Below are 17,330 nucleotides of genomic sequence, written 5' to 3'. Positions count from 1 at the left end.
GTTCCCCCTCCCTTGCTTTTCTGAGCTCTGTTCATCGAGCAGGGGTCGGTCAGAAGGAGACGGAACAACGGGAGCGGTCAGCGAGGGCAGGGCCGGAGCCCCCGGCTCTCACCAGACCGAGCGGCCGCTCCGAGCCTCACCTCAGCCGGTGCGGCCGCAGGGGCGAGAGCGGCGCTGCCCGAGCGGGGCGGGGGCTGCCTGGGGCCGGTCCCCTCCGCTCCGCCCCGCGGGCAGCTCCGCGGGGCTCGGCTGCCAGGAGCCGCCTCCGCCGCTCCGAGCGGCTGCCGGCGGGGTCCCCGCAGCCCCGGGCCGGGCCGCTCTCCGCCGCAGCCGCAGATGTGGGGCCGCCGCCGCACGCAGGGCCGGCGCTGCCGAGGTAGGAGCTCCTTTGGCCGGGGCCTCCCGCGGCCTCCCCGCTCGGCTGGGGCGCTGCTCCCCTGCACCCCCGGACAGCACCGGTGTCGGGGCAGGGCTGGAGGGCACGGGGGGGGTTTGGGCCACCCGGGTCTGGGCTTTCCTTGGAACTCCACCGAGGGTGAGTGTGACCGGTACCTCGAAGGCTCCGGAGGTGGAACGTGGGTCAGCCCGAGGCAGGGTGAGGGTTGGGAGCCGTGCAAAGAGGGACTCGCAGGGTCCCAGTGCCCGTTTGTTGCTTTCCGAGTTATTTTTGGACATTGGTTGGCTGTGAGGGATTATTTTCCTGTAGCTGTCTGGGGGAAGGTGCGTTTACATCAGCCTGCTCCAAGGGCTGCTGCTTTCCACTGGCCCAGGAACGGCGTAAAATCCATGTTTTGGCAAATGCTGGTCCAACCGGTTAGTTGTGCTTCCTCTATTCCTAATGGCAACACCAAAAACAAATGGTCTGCGTCTTTTTTATCTGGCCCTGTTTGATTCGGCTGCGGGCGTGCTGGAGCCTTTGGAAAGGGCTGAGTCCCTGAGGGTTTGATGGGCCTGATGTGTTCATTAGGCACTTTGTGTAATGCAGAATGACAGATGTAACACAAGTGCACCAAGTCTTTTGAGTGTTGGTTTGGTCTGGGTTATGTTGGAGTGGTTTTCCACCCTTTCAAGGGAAATCGTGTTGCATAAGCTGGGAGATAAACCTGGTGCTTTCCTGGGCTCTCCTGTAGCTGTGGGACAGGGAAGCAGTGTGATGGTGTATGCAGGTCTGTTAACGGGATGGGGAGCCTTGGCCTGGCACCCTGAGCTGCCTGGTGCTGTAGGAAATCGGGTGTCACTGGGTGTGTGTGGAGTGGCTGTAGCTCCTGCCCAGTGACTCAGAGGATTGTTTGTTTGCAGCCATTGCTTTGTTTCTGTCGGTGTTCTGGTAGGTGGCTGACTGCTTTGTCCATGCCTGACTCCAGACCAGGGCATGGAAATGGATTTCAGTAAGGTCGGTGGCTTCCAACCCATCTGGACTATGGGGGGACCCTGGTTCAGCTGTTGAAATGCAGTAATGGGCCACAGCTCACCCGTGGCTGAACTGAAACCCCTTCTGTTCCTTGGGTCACTCATGATGCTTGCACTGGTGTCTTCAATGGGTGATGGTTTGTTGGCTGTGCTGAAGTGAATACTGTTCTCACCCCTCATTCCCAGTACCTTGTAGCCTGGCTCAGTGTTGACTCTGCAGCAGGTCCGGTTGTGCTCATGCTTCAGAGAGTGTGGAGAAAAAACCCTGAAGAAACGTCAAGATTGGTTAAGAGTTTTAAATCTTTATAAATATTAATCCCGAATTCAACACTTTATGTTCCTAAATGTCAAAGAGAAACCAGTTAATGTGAGGCAAAACCAAACCAAGTACAACTCGGTGCAATCCCATATAGGGTCACTTGATTTCTGTATAGTGGGACTGAACAAATCCCAGCAATGGGACTCCTGGTGCTGGTCCAATATGTTGCGGAGCTGTTTGCAAAGTTTCCAGTAAGTTTGCTTAATGTGGCCTTACTCAGTTGTGGGGCACTCCCATAATTATGGCTGCAATTAAAGGCAATAACCTCCATTTACATAAGATGCCGATCCTTTTAAACCAGCACATCATCTAATGAGCGCATTGGTGTGGGCATAGCTATGCAGGATGAGGGCCCAACACTGAGGGCATTTTGGGGAGGATTTTATTCTGGGACCTTTTTCAGGTTATTTGAGTGAAGCATCTGCTTTGAAATGGTTGTTTTTCATAACAAACTGTCCTAAGCTCCAAATACAACATTTACCAGTGGTAGGATGCTGTTGATTTCAGTGCTTTTAGCACTTTATTAATGTCTAATCCATCTCATTTAAAAAAATCAGCCTGGTTACACCACTATTTTTCTCAATTTGATTGCGTCAGTGTTCCTTCTGCTCTTATGAGTAAGAGATTTGGTAAATCCAACTTGTGGATAATATCTAATCACTGACGAAGCACCACGGATGTGTTCTGGATTACTCACTGCAGTTGCATGGTTCCTTGGGGCTTAATTTGGGGCAGTTAATGTCCACACATTTTTCTTTGAGATGAGTAAAAACAGAATCATAGAATAGTTAGGGTTGGAAAGGACCTAAAGATGTCCAGTTCCAGCCCTGTCATGGGCAGGGACACCTCCCACTAAACCATCACCTCGCATCATATGCTTGTGGAAGTTTTCAGCTCTTTGGTGAAGGAAATGACCCAGTGCAATGCTTTCCCCTTCTCCCTAGGTTTGGGTTTGTTTTAGGTTTGGTTTTGCTTTAGGTTTGGTTTTGTTTCTTTTTCCTGTGTGTGTGTTTTGGATGTCTTTGTTTTAGTTCAGACTGCAGTGCAAGCTGTGTATCCCCACACCCTGGCTGGGGCAGGTCCTTGGGAAGGAATCACAAGACCAATGTAGCAGAAAGGATAGAAACTCTCAAACTGAAAGTGCGGAAGCAGCAGCTGTGGGGCTGAGCAGTGCTGGATTCCTTGGGGCTGAGCAGTGCTGGATTCCTTGGGGCTGAGCAGTGCTGGATTCCTTGGGGCTGAGCAGAAGCCTTTTTTCTGCTGCTTTAAGTCAAATCTGTCAAACTTTTGTCACAGACAGCACTTCACTTGTGGTCTTGAGATGCAAGGTTAAGTGATTACATTGTATAAGGGAGTAAAAGAGAATAATGAACTCCAAACTCACTGGTCTGTCTCTAGTTGGGCTGTCCAGTGGCTAAAATTAAGTAATTTAAGCTGATTCCTGCTTTTACTCAATCTTTAGCAGGTGCTGGAAGGGAGGATATAGGAAAGAATTCCAAGCTGCTTTGCGCAGGTTGTTAGAGCATCACAGAATGGTTTGGGTTGGAAGGTACCTTAAAGGTTATCCAGTCCAACCCTCCTGCAATGAGCAGGGTCATCTTCAGCTAGACCAGGCTGCCCAGAACCACATCCAGCCTGGCCTTGCTGGGGCATCCAGCCCTTGCTGGGGCATCCAGCACCTCTCTGGGCCAGTGTTTTACCACCCTCACTGTAAAGAATTTCTTCCTCATGTTCAGCCTGAACCTCTCCTCTTTCATTTCAAAACCATCACCCCTTGTCCTGTCACAACAGGCCCTGCTAAGAAGTCTCTCCCCATTTTTCTTATAGGCCCTTTTAAGTACTGAAAGGCTGCAGTAAGGTGTGGGTTTACTTTGGGTCCGACTTGGTTGTGCAGAGGGGCGCTTCGAGGGAAAGCGCTGGCTTGTGTGACTGACAAGATACCACTCAGGGCCAGGCTGGCACTAACCAGGCTTGTTCTGGGGTGCCTGCCAAAACCTGTCCCTAAATATTCATAATCGCGTGCTAATTACAAATACTAATCTCCAGATGTATTTAACGTATTACCCGTTGAAGCACCGACCTTCTAGCTGTGTGCAACGTGTCTCTGTTAGGTAAAATCACTGCAGTGGGGTGGGCCAGTGAATTTGTGTCCAAGAAGAAATACTTGCCTTTTTTGTTTAGAATGTGTAAGCTTCCCTGTGCCTTTATGGTTGTGGTTTGATTATGTCAAACTCCTCTCTCATTTTTGAAGCTGGTGAATGGGGAGCTCTGCTGGAGGTTGGTGTCTGCAGCATCTAAGAATCCTGAAGTCTTTAAGTGTGTAGCTGCCATGGTAGGTCATGAATGCAAGTGATGAGTCTCCCAATTGTAACTGACTTATCCACGTGATGGATAAAAGGGATGTTTTGTAACGTTCTCTGAATAAAATGGGATGGATTTGGCTTAAGTGCCCTTGTGGAAATCGTGCCTGTTGCAGCTTTCAATTTGTATGTGTTGGTATAGTTTCAGTATAGCTAGTTACTTGGATATCTGCAATGACTGTGTGGCATTAGTTTCCATAGATGATTCAGTATGTTGCTATCTTGTTTACAGGCAAGAAGGTAGGAAATAGTAAATCAGAATGGGACTTAAGTTCCTATATCCCTTTTTCACTCTGAAATTAACAACCTAACTTGTTCCCGAATGAATTTCCTTCTCTTTCTGCACAGTGTCAAGTGTTTGTGTCGTGATTTAGGAGACGGCTTCACACGTGCTGTGCCTTGGCACTGGGAATCACGGGGCTGCTGGCAGAGCTGCGTGATCCAGGCTCCCTGGCAGCTGTTCTCTTCTAAACTAGAGTTTCAACATGCTGCAGCCAGCCAAGAACATGCTGTGGGGTTGGTACGTGTCACTAAAGTGATACCTAGAAGTGACTTAGAGGTGCTATTTCTGCCTCTTGGGAAGGCCACTCGTGTTGCTGCATTTTTTGAGATGAACCCACACGTGAGCGATTTCTCGATCTGCAGACAGCAGCATTCCATTCTTTGTTAGCTGGGTTAGTCTGCACTGACACTGCAGAGCCTTGATTTGATTTTGTGTGTGTTTTAGGTGCATTACTGGGAAGGTTTCTTGTCCCCATGGCTGGATCATATACAGTTTGAGAGTGGGCAGTTTAAATCCAAGGATGCCAGGGGCAAAATGTTTGTGGTGATTTATAGTTAAAAGCTTCCATGTGACTACACCCCCTTTAGACATAAACTGATCAAGGAGCACAAAAACTGTGAGTTGTTCCTAATGTATCTGAAACCGCTCCTGACCAATATGCACCTCCACAGCAATATCTGGATTTAAGGCTGGCTTTTTCTTCCTTCAGAGTTTTGTTTTACTGTCATATATCCCTGAAAATCTAATTGATGTTGTCTGTTAATAACAAGCAACATTTGTTGTTCATAGCAACCCCACTGATGTTCTTGAGTGCGGAGCTCTGCAATATTCATCCTCTGCATTAAGGAAGGAAAAAAAATAGAGCTTAGTAGTTTTATTACTACCAATGTGAAACTGTTTTCCCCAAAACAATGGGGAAGTTTCAGGGGTTCATGACCCTTTGCAATTAAAAGATTTCAGATGGCTTGTGAGAGGCAGACTGATGTGGCAAAGGGGGGGGGGGAAGCAACAAGGCAGCCCTTGCCATAGAGGAAAAGAGCACTGCTGTTACAGCTGAAATCACTGCTCATTTGTGGTAGGAGATGGATGTAGCTGCTGTTATTTTCCTTAGAAATGGTTTATTTGGGGATTAAAATGTGGAATCTTAAAGTTCAAGCAGCTCTGGAAGAGATGTCTCCCATGGATTTATGCCATGGGGTTGCAATTGCTTTTTCTTCTCCAGGTTGGGTCAGTTCCAACTCATCTGGTGTCAGTCTGATGGGACAAGCTAAAGCACGTTGTGTAGCAAGCGCATTGGCAGGGCAGCTCTCTTGGTAGCCAGTTTGCACTAAAATGTAGGAAACTCATGGTTCTGAGACCTGTGTCCTGTGTCAAATATGGCTCAAATCAGTCAATGGCTTCAGATGTCCTCGGTGGCGAGGGGAGACCAACCCATCGTGTGGTGGCTGGAGCAGCAAGGTGTCTCATGGGAGGCTGCTGTGGCTGTGTCCCTTTGAGTTGTCTTTTGTGTTGTTTTCCATCTTCATACATGTTTTGCTTTCCATTTATATTTAAACTTCTGAATGTGTATTTACACTGTCTGGTGCCAAAGGCTCTCATGTGCTGTATGTGCAGTATGGGCTGCACTCCTGAATCATTCTTTTTTTGCAGTTCTCTAGAGAGACTTGTGCTGACAAGTTATTTTTTGAATATAAACACAATTCAGAGGTTTTGTTTTTAATAGAAGGTTTCTTTGTTAATACTGTGCTCTTGCTTGGTAGATGGTTCCCCTTGCAAGAGTTTCATTTGTAGCATTGGTGGTGTTTAGCCTGTGTGCACTCCATAAATTAGATTATTTTGGCTGTCCTAATTTTATCATCCTAATTAAGCTTTCTCATCTACATATTGATCCTGTTAGTCTCGGGAAGCTGATAAGCCATCTAGTTGTACTTGCAGGATAGGCAGAAAATGAGAACTCTGCCCCCGAGGCTATGAAGACTGAGATTCACTGGTGACTTGGATCTCTGTATGTCTTTGCCTGTATTTCCCCCCCACATGCCGCCTCAGTGCTAGGTTTTAGACTACACGACAGCACTGCAGTTTGCCAAATTTAGATGGATTTTGCTTTTATTATAAATCCTGTTGTCAATATCTGCCAAGGAGCTTTGTTCTGGTTTGCCTGTGTTTGTATTTGGATGAACATGCTCCTCTGTCATAAAGCCTAAGAACATTTCCAGAGGCAGCTGGTGTCACGTACACTGCAAGGTTGTTTTCCTGCTTGTGTCAGTGTCAGTTTTCCATGCTGGCTTTCCAGAGGGATTTATTCTTTCCTTTCAAAAACCTCCTGTCCTGCCTCCGTTGCCTATGGGGCATGCATGAAACCAGGTGTAACCATACGTGCATGTAGAGGACCTTCAGCCCAGTCACTGCCCAGTTAACTCGTTTGCTCTTGCTTCTGTGGCCACGGCTTTGTCCTTAATGATCTGGTTACCCATATGGTAATACAGGCTGGAAATACTGTACTCTGTCACACCTTTAACTTGTAGCTCTCAGCCAAATCTAGGCCCTCTTACAAGGTGAGGTTGTACAACTTCTAGCTCAGCCTCTCCTGTTCTGAGTCCCCTTTGGGTGCTTCTGTCTCTCTACATGTTATTTACATCACTGGAATGTTTGAAGACCCCTGTTCTGTTCATGTTCTCAGTGACCTCTCTGCACAGTCACTGGTGTTCCTTCCTTCATCATACTTTTCCCCCCCTCCCTCTCTGGTCTTTCCTCCTCCTCCTGCAGTTTGACCTTGTCTTGCTCTTGTCTCCCCATGCCCTATTTCAGGCATTCACGTGGCTTCAGCTTCTATTACATGCTGGTGACTCACAGATGTCCTGTACACCCTGATGTGGGTTGTCACCCAGTCCAGTGGCTGTCTCCCTCCTTGCCTTTTTCTCCTTAATTTCTCCATTAGTAGTCATTCAGTATTCCAAGCCCCAAGCCCTGGGAGGTGCTTCCAAAGTTTCTTTATCCTAAGTTCTCTTTATCTCATCTCTCAAAATGTTGCTGCCTCGTAGGTAGCTTCATCCCAAAGCTGTCGTGGTTGTTTCAATAATTCATTTGGTTTACCTCATGCATTTGGATTACATGCAAATTCTACATAGTCTTTGTTGTCAATATATGTCTCCTTTTCAGGCTCATCAGACAGCTGCCCTAATTCAAATAGTAATTCTTTACAGATGTTTTCCTTTGAAGTGGCTGTCCTGAGGAATTCCACTTCTGAAGTCAGTTGATAGCGTTTGGTTTTAAGATGGCATGAAGTATTTTAGTTCCACTCTGGGAAGGCAGCTGCCCTTGTTTTGCTGTTCATGTTTAGCAGCCTAGATCTAGCTGTTACAAAAAAGTGGTATTCACAGTATCCTGGCTGAATGAAAGGAGGATATGTGTACATCATAAATGTTAAAATATCTAATGTAAAACTAGCAGTAAGTGAGCATAATTCATAAGCCTTTCAGTCTGGAGAAGGGTCCTCTCTTCTGTTTAAAGTTGCTAATCCTTTCCTTGTGCTCCTTTTAATTATTGTCTTATAACAGCAAACCCAACCTTTGAATTGGAAGGGGTTTTCTGATATCCTTATGTGAACAGAAAGGAATAGAGAGTTTTAAGGTGATAAAGGCACTTTCAAACTGCTTTGGAGAGATTGCTTTTATGCAGGGTCAGGAGGCACAAACATCCTAATGGATGCAAATATGTTTTTGCTTTTCCTTCCTTTGGAATATTACAGTTTTATCCAGCCATGGTGTTCCTGGCTTGTGTCACAGACTCCAAGTAACTGGTGCAGTGGTGCAGAACTGGACTTGCTTCTTGTATCACCCTTCCAAGAAAGGGGTGAGTGTATCAGGGTATACACACAGCAGCCGTCCAGAGGTTGTGCAGGGCTGTACGTGCTGTTGCTGTAGTAACAACATCGCACACTACCAGAACAATGTGTAGGAATGTCTGTCCTTAGCAGACTTCCATCTTGGAAACTCAGTATTTCAGTTACCCTCTAGAACTGTGAATGTAAATGGACAATTTGTGCAAATGCAATTAAAATGAACGTCCTCTTCCTGCACTTCTCAGAAGCACATGCATGCCCCTTCATGTTAAATAGTTTGAAGCTCCTGGTATACAGTAAGCTACAAAGGGTTCTTTAACACTGGGTTGCACTTGGAAAACATGAATAATGGATGTCATCTTTCCTTTATGTTGCATCATAACAGGAAGATTTAACATGTTGCTTAATTTACGATGATGGGAATAGATTTAAGCAACACCTGGAAGCACCACTTGAGGATCTGGCCTATTTTTCAAGCAAATAATTTCAGTGTTCTTTCAGAGGTAAAGGTGGGAGGTGATTGCATGGAATGGAGGTGTAGAGAATTACTGATTTCCCCTTCAGATTTAAAGAATACAGTTGCTGCAGACCAGCCTTAAATCTGTGCCTCATGTTAGACTTAACACAGGAAACTTCCTTCCATGAGAACAATGGCATTGATAGGGTTTATCTCCAGACCTTAGGCTTCTCCTGTGTTTAGAATAGAGCAGTTATTTCCTCTGAAATGTAATAAACACTTAACTAACGTGTTTGTATAATAAAAGAAATAATAAAAGTACACTTTCAGAAATGCTTCACATAACGATAATGAAAGAGCAGAGAGACAGTGTAGCAAGGTGTATTTTTTATTTAGTTGACACTACTGTGTATGTGTAATACATGTATCTTCCCAAACAACCTTAGATTGATAAGTTTTATATGCATATAATACAGCATGTGGGATGTGTACAAAGCTATCCAAGACTTTATTGGTACAATTCTTACAATAAAAACCTTATAGCTAGTACTTGTTTCCTGATTGCTGGGTCGTCATGGTTTTGAAAACATAACTGTGCAGGAATCAAGCTGCACATAAACACTGCTGTGAGGGCTACATCACGGTTTGCATGCATGATGAATAGCTATAGTGCTTCAGTAGATGATCAGGAACATATAATGAATGCAAATACGTGTGGGAAGTGGTCCTGTCTCCAGCCAAAGAAGTGTGGTGTGGGGCTCCTGAGTGCCTAAAGCCTGTCAGATCTTCCCTTGTATCAGATGTGTCGGTGGTTGTTAGAACAGATGGGAACTTGTTTTTTTTTCCCTTGCTTTATGCCAACATTTTCCATTTGAATGAATTATTTTCCTTATCTATGCTAAGGAATGTTATTTAGCTTAATCTTAAGGAGTGTCTCTAGTATCTGTGCTGTGTCGATCTCGGATGTTGTTTAAATCTCTTCCCCAATTAGTACTGAAGAGATTTCTTGCTCTTAGTAGTAGCTTATTCTCATATGAAGCACCATTATGTATGTTGGGGTTTTTTCTTCAGTCTTCTTTGTAGATTGATCTGTAGCCAGGAAATCTAATAGTAAAATGAATTCTTACAACTTCTGAAGGCTGAAGGTGTATTGTTGATGGCAGATTCTCTTTTAGTTCTAAATTCTTACGGCTTTGTATCTTTGAGGTAGTAAACTACTTCAAGGCAACTGGAACTTCTTCCCTTAGGCAGTGATAGCAAATAGGATATGGAGTGGATGGTGCCAGTAATAAGTGTATTTGCTGCTGAGAAGAAATGGAGTAAGTGCTAAGTCCGTATATTGCAAGTCATGGACCTCCTGATTTCAGCTGGTTTGGAGTCAAGGACCTGTGGGTGGTATGGGGAACCTGCTGAACTTGCCATGTGGGATGCTTGGAATTTTTGGGGACTTAGTGGGCTATTTGTCATTTTTGGTGCATTGACTCCTGGGATATTGGGCTGTAGGAAAACAAAAAGGATGGTACTTCTGGTTGAGGAGAAACCATAGGCCTCTTGAGGAGACAGGAAGTCTTCATTTAAGAAGCTGACGTAACAAAAAGTCCTGGGAAACTGCACTGAGAAGGTATGAATCAATGTATGTCATTCTGCTAATACAGTATTGCATCTCTCTTCCTTATTGCTCATTGTGCTTGCACAGCTCTTTGTGGGAAGGAACTTAATGTATTCTCTGTGGGAAGCTGTCTGAGAAGGTTTTAACTTGCGAGGGATCTCTTCTTCAGGATGACTGTTCCCAAAATATAGTCTTTGTCATTATCCAGGAGCTGCACAACAGACGGGAAGAGCCACCTTTTTGGCTGCTAGTGCAGCTTCCTTTAGGCTTCTTAGCAACTGAGCAAAGTTGAGCTGGTAGTTGCCTTACAAAGGTGACAGCATACCTAGCAGAGGGGTGTTGTGTTTTAGGCAGGTTGCTAGGGACTCCTCTTCCACACTGAGGAAAAACCTGCTGGGCTTGATCTGTATACTTCAGGAATATGGGAGTTACCTGGGGGAGGGAGCAGTGTGGCCCCTGCTGAGGTGAAGGGTTGTGATTGAAAAGGCCAAGTGTCCATCTGCTTTACAGCAGTTTTGGTCATGAGAGTGGGAACAGTGCAGCTGCAGGTTTGGATGCTGTCATGACCCAAAGCTGCAGCTTTTCACTGTGTAAGAGCATGGTAACAAATGCCTGCTCAAAACAAAACCATCAGCGCTGCAGCCCAGAAGGTGTGCGGGGAGGAATCTCTCCCATGCCACCACATTTCCAGTGTTGAAATGTTGGAGTGTTGTTCCTTGTGGACAAAAAGGTGAAGCATAGTTGTGTGTTTGGTCACCGTCTCTTCTAATTGGCTTGCAGTGTCGTAACTGCCTTGTATATTAGCTAGCTGTTGGTGGCTGTCCTCGGGTGATGCTTCCAGCTGCATAGCTGTTGGTCAATGAAGGACTGCCACGAGCCTGCTGAAGGTATACTTAGCATCTTTTTCTTCATTAAAATAGAATATCAGTTAAAAGTTCAATAGGGATTGTCCTGTATGCTCTATACAAATTTATATGTGTATACATAACCGCGTATACATAAGATCACATAACTGTGATGTCAGAGCCATCTAGTCCATGTTTGGGAGTGTTGGTTGGATGTTAAAGCTGGATATGTAAGATGTGTGTCTATTCCTCAAATAACGTACAGATCTTCATGTCCTGTGTTCTTTTGTGCCTCCTTAAATTGTACTGAATCTGAGCTTGTGTTGTCCTGTGTGGCTGAAGTCTTCTGGAGTAGTGGGAAGCTGGGGGGGAGGATACAGCTCTCCCTATGCTGCCTTAAAGGGGAGTAAGGACCTCAACTCTGACCTCTCCTCCTCTCTACATTGCAATATGTAGGAAATACAGATACCTACTTTAGAGATGTTGTATTTTAAACTAATTCCTGTTTGCTACTTCTAGCTAGAACAGTAACCTACCTGTTGCAATAGGGCATATCTGGATTTAGGTTTTTTTGCCAACTAGCTATTGCCAGTTGTGTGTGTAGAGATCAGATACTACTGGTTTTCTCAAAATGGGGAGTAAGTAGCTGATAATGCAGGGTTAAAAAAATACCTCATGGCATAATAGAAAGAGAATTGCTTTAGAGAAACGTGAGATCAGGTTAATGATGAAATATAATTTGTCGGTGTTAATATCTATAGAGAAATGGGGATATTTAGTCCCGAGCACGGACTTTGCCCCAGTATTTTGTGTTTAGAACCTCAGAATGGTTTGGGTTGGAAAGGAGCTTTCTGTAGCCTCTCGCTCCTGTGTGTTTTACAGCCAGAGGCTGGTGGGTTTCACCCCAGCTCTGCTGTGCGCTGGCATCTCCCGGCACGGGGCTCACAGCGCCCTCAGTTGCGCTTCTAACACGGAGCTGTGCCCGGGGGGGGGCGCGGGGTCCGCGACCACCGCCGGGGGGCACCGGCGGAGTGCCCGCGGGCGGTGCTAGGGCGCCCCCTGGCGGGCGCGGGAGGCTCTGCCCGGTACCCGGAGTGCGGTGGGAACCTCCGGTGTGTGTGGCACTTGCGGCCGGCTGCGGTTAAAGCTCGAGGTGCCCTGGGGCTCTGAATGTGCCCTTCGGTCATTGTGCGGGGTTTCCTGCATCTTCCGGCTGCAGAAGGGCCTGTGAACTGGGTTTGCAGGAGCTGTAGCTGCTGTGCTCAGTGTGGTGTGGGCACAGGCAGCTGGAAGACTGGGAAGTCATCCTTATGCCGAGAATAAGTGAGCTGGTGTTGCTGGAGTTGGTGGAAAGACAGGAGGCAGAGAAGTTGGGTGGTTTATGGGTGTTTTATGGGCTGTCAGACTGTAAAGTGGTATCTTTACTACGGAAATTATATGTGAAAGTGACTTGCATCTATTGTGGAGTTTCTATTATATAGTTATGTATTTACTGATACAAAGCAGGGTTTGTGTATGATCAAGCAGAAGCCTTGATTCAGTATCTATTTCTTCTCGTCTCAGAAATAATTACCACTTGCTTTATGCATTAAACCTGAGGAGTCTCCTGACTTGCCAGTCAGAAGCTTGAAAAGAGTAAGTATCAAACTGTCACTTGGCTCAGCATGCTCTGTTCCTATGCAGCAGTTCATTTTCCAAGGCTGCCTTTCCTCTCCATGTTATGCCTCTGCAGAGAGGTGCTTTATCAGGGAAGCTTCCAGCCCAGCTTGGCCATGAGAGGGCAAGCTCTGAGTAAAAGCCTTCCAAGGAGTAAAGGCTTGTTCCTGGTTTCCCTGTAGGCAAGTAAAGCTGAGTCTCCAGCACTTCACCTGAAGGAATCAGCTCTTTTCAGGAGAGCAGTGGCTGATGACAACGTGGTTGTGCAGAAGGTGATCTCTGTCACTTCTTAGGAATCCAAGGAGCAGTCTGTATTCTTTTTCTGGGTATTCAGTGTAGTGCTCTTGGAAACCATGCTTAGAAATGAGACCTCGTGAGAGTACAGGATTGCTGTGATTGCTTTCACTGTCCTCAGTCAAACAGCACAATATGGAACCAAGGTAGTTAAAAAAACCCAACTAACTGTAAATAACAGAATCATGGCGTGGTTTGGGTTGGAAGGGACCTTAAAGCTCATCCAGTTCCAGGCCCCTTCCAGACACCTTCCACTGGAGCAGCTGCTCCAAGCCCCTGTGTCCAACCTGGCCTTGAACACTGCCAGGCATGGGGCAGCCATAGCTTCTCTGGGCACCCTGTGCCAGCGCCTCAGCACCCTCACAGGGAAGAGCTTCTGCCTAATATCTAACATAAATCTTCCCTCTGTCAGGTTAAAGCCATTCCTCCTTGTTCTGTCCCTACAGGCCCTTATCCAAAGCCCCTCTCCAGGTTTCCTGTAGCCCCTTTAGGCACTGGAGCTGATCTAAGGTCTCCTCTTCAGGAGCCTTCTCTTGTCCAGGCTGAGCAAGCCCAGCTCTCAGCCTGTCTCTGTAGGAGTAAGTTTGATCAGGAGCACAGTAACAGAAGTTTTATCATGGAGCAAGCTCAACTCCTCACCTCACAAAACTGAAGGCTCGCAGGTGTCTGCACACCTCTAATGTCATTGCAGACACCTGGACAAGCCCCTACTGAATTTCTGTTCAGGTGGCACTGGTTTAAATCTGCCCGAGAACAAGAGTTCACTGGCGTGCCTCCTGCTTGGGGGATTTCGGAATGTGGTAATTCCCCTTGCAGACCTCTGCTTTAGTATGAAGAACGTCAGGTCAGTGTTCTCAGCTGCAAGGCAGGTGTGTGAGTGATGCCTCAGTTCCTGTGCAGAAAGGTACAAACTTTGTTTCTGCAGACTGGGTTTCATGCATTTTATGTAGAACAAGCCCAAGAAGTGTGTTTTGTGAGTTGGCACTCCTGTTAGTGTCATATTTCTGTTACTATTACACGTGTTGTCGGTTTGCCTGGCTCTACTGGAGGCACTAGTATGAAGGTTGGACCCTGGTGGCATGTACCTCGTTGGGATCAGGATGCCATGGTGCGTACATCCTGACTCTAGGCTGTACCCTGAAGTCAGCCATCTGCTTGTGTGATGTTCTGTGTGTGCATAGGCGATGGGCTTCTGGGCTTAACCTGGAACACAGGTTAAACTGTTCCTGCTTGCAGCTCTTTTGGCAACTGTTGGAAGCAAATACATATCAAATAGAACAAACGAAGGAGCTTTTGAGTGATCAAAAACTCCATCTCTCTGCTCCTAGTTTTCTGACCCTCTTGATGCAACTCCTACCACCGATCTGCCCCTCCCTTCTTTGGTATCAACCCAAAATCAAGCCAAAAATGCTATGGAAAAACAGAATGCCGGCGCCTACAGTTGAGAGCTGTAATCATCCTTCAAGAGAAGGAAATGGGCTTCGAAAGAAGGGAAGGGCAGGTCAAGCAAACAGGGTTTGGAAAAACAGTGTTGACTCGCCCCAGGGCTGTCTCACCAAGTATCTTGGCACTGATTTTCTCTTGTAAAGGAGGAGCTAAAGGTGACCTTCAGATGCTCAAAGGCTGGTATGAAAAGATGTATATATGTGTACTGACCTTCTGTATTTAGACCAGTATTAATAGAGTGCATAATAATGAAAACTTTATTGCACTTCTGCCGTATTTTCAGTGTGCTGCATTGAACGTCTGTAAAGCACACAGAGCTCTGTGTAACAGTGGAGTACGGAGCTCTCTGGGACTTTGCTCAGCCCAGTAAGGAACCGGGTTTCCCTCGGCTGTAAAGCCGATGGAGGTGAGGTGGAGGCGCTGCAGCGGCTGTCGTGTTGGGCCATGCCGCTGCTCTTACTGCAGCGCAGGGTCTTCAAGTGTCAGTCGTGAATTATTAAGCTAAACGAGGCGTTAGAAACCCATTGCTAATTTATGGCTTTCGGCATCGATATCAATGTAGCCTTCAGGCTAAACCAGTTAACTGGAGGAATAACTCAGTGCATGACTGCCCAACAGACACTGTACGCTCCCTGGACGTGTATCTTCAGGGCTTTAAGAAGCGGCTGTTCCGAGACAGGGTGACACACACCGGACCGCTGTCCCCGGGGCGGCGGAACCTCCATGCAGGAGCCGGGCCCAGCACTGCCCCAGGCCTCCTCCGGCCGAGCCCCGGGGCGGAGCCGCCGGTTCCCCCGGGGGTGTCCTCGCCCCCGCCGCGCGGAGGGCGGTGCTGCCCCGCCCGCCGCCACTGCAGTGGGAGCCGGGAGCGGGCGAGGATGGCGGCGGCGCCGCCGGCCCGGGAGCTCACACAGAACCCGCTGCAGAAGACATGGGAGCCGTACGACAACGGACTGCCGGCGGGGCACAGCGCGCAGCGCGGCGGTGAGCGGGGCACGGGGGGGGCTGCCCGGACCGGAGCTCTGCTGTCAGCGGGACCCCCGGCGGCCGCTCCTCCTCCTCTGCAGCCCCACGGGCGGTTGGGCCCCGCGGAGCCCCTCCCGGGGCGATGCCCGTTCAGTGGGGTCGGGGTGCGAGGGGAGCGGGCGGAGGTGGGAGGGCCCCTCCGCCGTTACCGTTGGGGATTGAACGTACGTCCGGCTCAATGGGTCCCCCGGCCCGGGTGATGTGCGGGGATGGGGAACGGAGGTGGGGCGGCCGCGGGGATCGCCCGCAACGGGAAGGCAGAAAACGCCGGAGCTGCTGGAGCTGCGCCCGGCGGAAGGGGACAGAGCTGCGCTGGGAACACGGTCTCCTCCAGCAGCATCTGATCTGTACGAGGCGCTGGTTCCAAGGAGCGGTTGTAGTCAGCGTGTTCTTCCTGAAGGGAGGCCTAAAAATGTCACTGTGTTTTGGATTCCTTTCTTTTAGGGCCAGTGCTGGACCGGGCCATCTGTTGTACGAGTTAATGGCTTTCCTTATTTTGAGGTGCAGCCAACCAAGTCATCAGCCTCTAAATACTAAGGCTGTGGCGTCTGTAAACCATAGTTTATTACCAAACTTCGCCTCACGTGGTTATTTCCTCTTTTTTTTGCTGTCTTAAATCCGCGAGGTTCGGTACACGGCGGTGCTGCAGACAAAAGGGGCTTTGTGGGGCGGAATTGTTCTTATTTGTCATGCAAAGAGGCTGCGCTGACAGCGAGCGAGGGCTCTGTTCATATGGCAGGCGGCCCTGCGCTGCTGCCTCTCGGCTCTGGCCCTGCTTTGGTCCAGCACTTGCTGAACACAAAGCCCAGGCTGCCTTGGTTTGAGCTGGGGAAGCAGGAGTGTGTTTCTGTGTGACCTGAACCACTCCAGCATCTGAAAACCAGCAGGTGTTGAGAGGAGCTGAATGCTGGAATAGGGAGGGTGTCAGGTGTGTGTAATGGCTTTTGTGAACATGCTAAGGAGAGTGCTTTGCTTTAGCCTCAATGTGGCACAGGTACACCAAAAAAACCCCATAGGAACAGAATTGTGTATTGGTCAAAAGTAAACTGGAGACAGAGTCGTCTTGGCAGAGTTATTTAGCTTCTCTCGACTATAACTAAACCCATGTAATACCAGTTTTATTTTTTTTTAAGATTCTTTTTAGATTCTCTATTTTTGGTGCCCAGGACCACTTACAATTAAAAAACCTTTCTTCTAGAAAAACAGATTGGAAAATACAGTTTTTATCAATCCTTTTGCACGCGTTTGCTCTTGCAGCTCTACCCATGTCTACAGCCATTTGTGATCCATAATAATTACAAACAGCCCAGAGAGGAGAAGAACTTATTCTTCCTTGATAAAACCATGTATCTTGTTTCAGCAAATGGAACTCTCTAGTTTTTCCTGTGTAAGGGTACTTTGGTACTGTGAAGCCCTTTATCCTCAGATTTCCATGTATCGTGTGTCATCCCATGTTCTGATGTACTAGTGTGACCCATGGATCCTGTAGCCATGCTGAGACAGCACAGGATGGACTGCTGTCCTGGGTTCAGCAGTAGCAGTCATGTTTTCTCCTTCTTGGTAGCAGGTGCAGTGCTGTGGTTTGACTTTTGGGCTGGGAACAGCACTGATAGCACCAATGTTTTTAGTTACTGCTCAAATGTTTACTGTGGCCAAGGACTTTGTGAGTCTCATGCTCTGCCAGGGAGGAGGGGAGGCCAGGAGGAAGCAGAGACAGGACACCAGACCCAGGCTAGCCAAAGAGGTATTCCATACCATAGCATGTCATGCCCACGATGTAACCA

At 47.6% G+C, this 17,330-nt stretch overlaps 1 protein-coding gene across 6 annotated transcripts in view; it reads left to right on the top strand.

Moving 5' to 3' along the window:
• Nucleotides 1-269: 269 nt before the first annotated feature.
• Nucleotides 270-17,330, top strand: part of LOC101874495 (6-phosphofructo-2-kinase/fructose-2,6-bisphosphatase 4) — a 49,852-nt gene continuing 32,791 nt past the window's right edge. For 3 of the 6 annotated variants that reach the window (XM_034066094.1, XM_034066093.1, XM_005141581.4), the window contains exon 1: nucleotides 15,388-15,504. In XM_034066094.1, the coding sequence (XP_033921985.1) occupies nucleotides 15,399-15,504 (106 nt within the window). In that variant the 5' untranslated portion in view covers nucleotides 15,388-15,398. Of the gene's footprint in view, nucleotides 377-11,113; nucleotides 11,167-15,387; nucleotides 15,505-17,330 lie in introns of those variants that run through there. The other 3 variants (XM_034066095.1, XM_031042370.2, XM_031042369.2) reach the window with 3 other exon arrangements.

The sequence above is a fragment of the Melopsittacus undulatus genome, chromosome 9 (genome assembly GCF_012275295.1).
Source record: "Melopsittacus undulatus isolate bMelUnd1 chromosome 9, bMelUnd1.mat.Z, whole genome shotgun sequence".
NCBI classification, from domain to species: Eukaryota; Metazoa; Chordata; class Aves; order Psittaciformes; family Psittaculidae; genus Melopsittacus; species Melopsittacus undulatus.
Note: the sequence above shows the minus strand (reverse complement) of the source record. Positions and strands in the feature narration are given on the sequence as shown.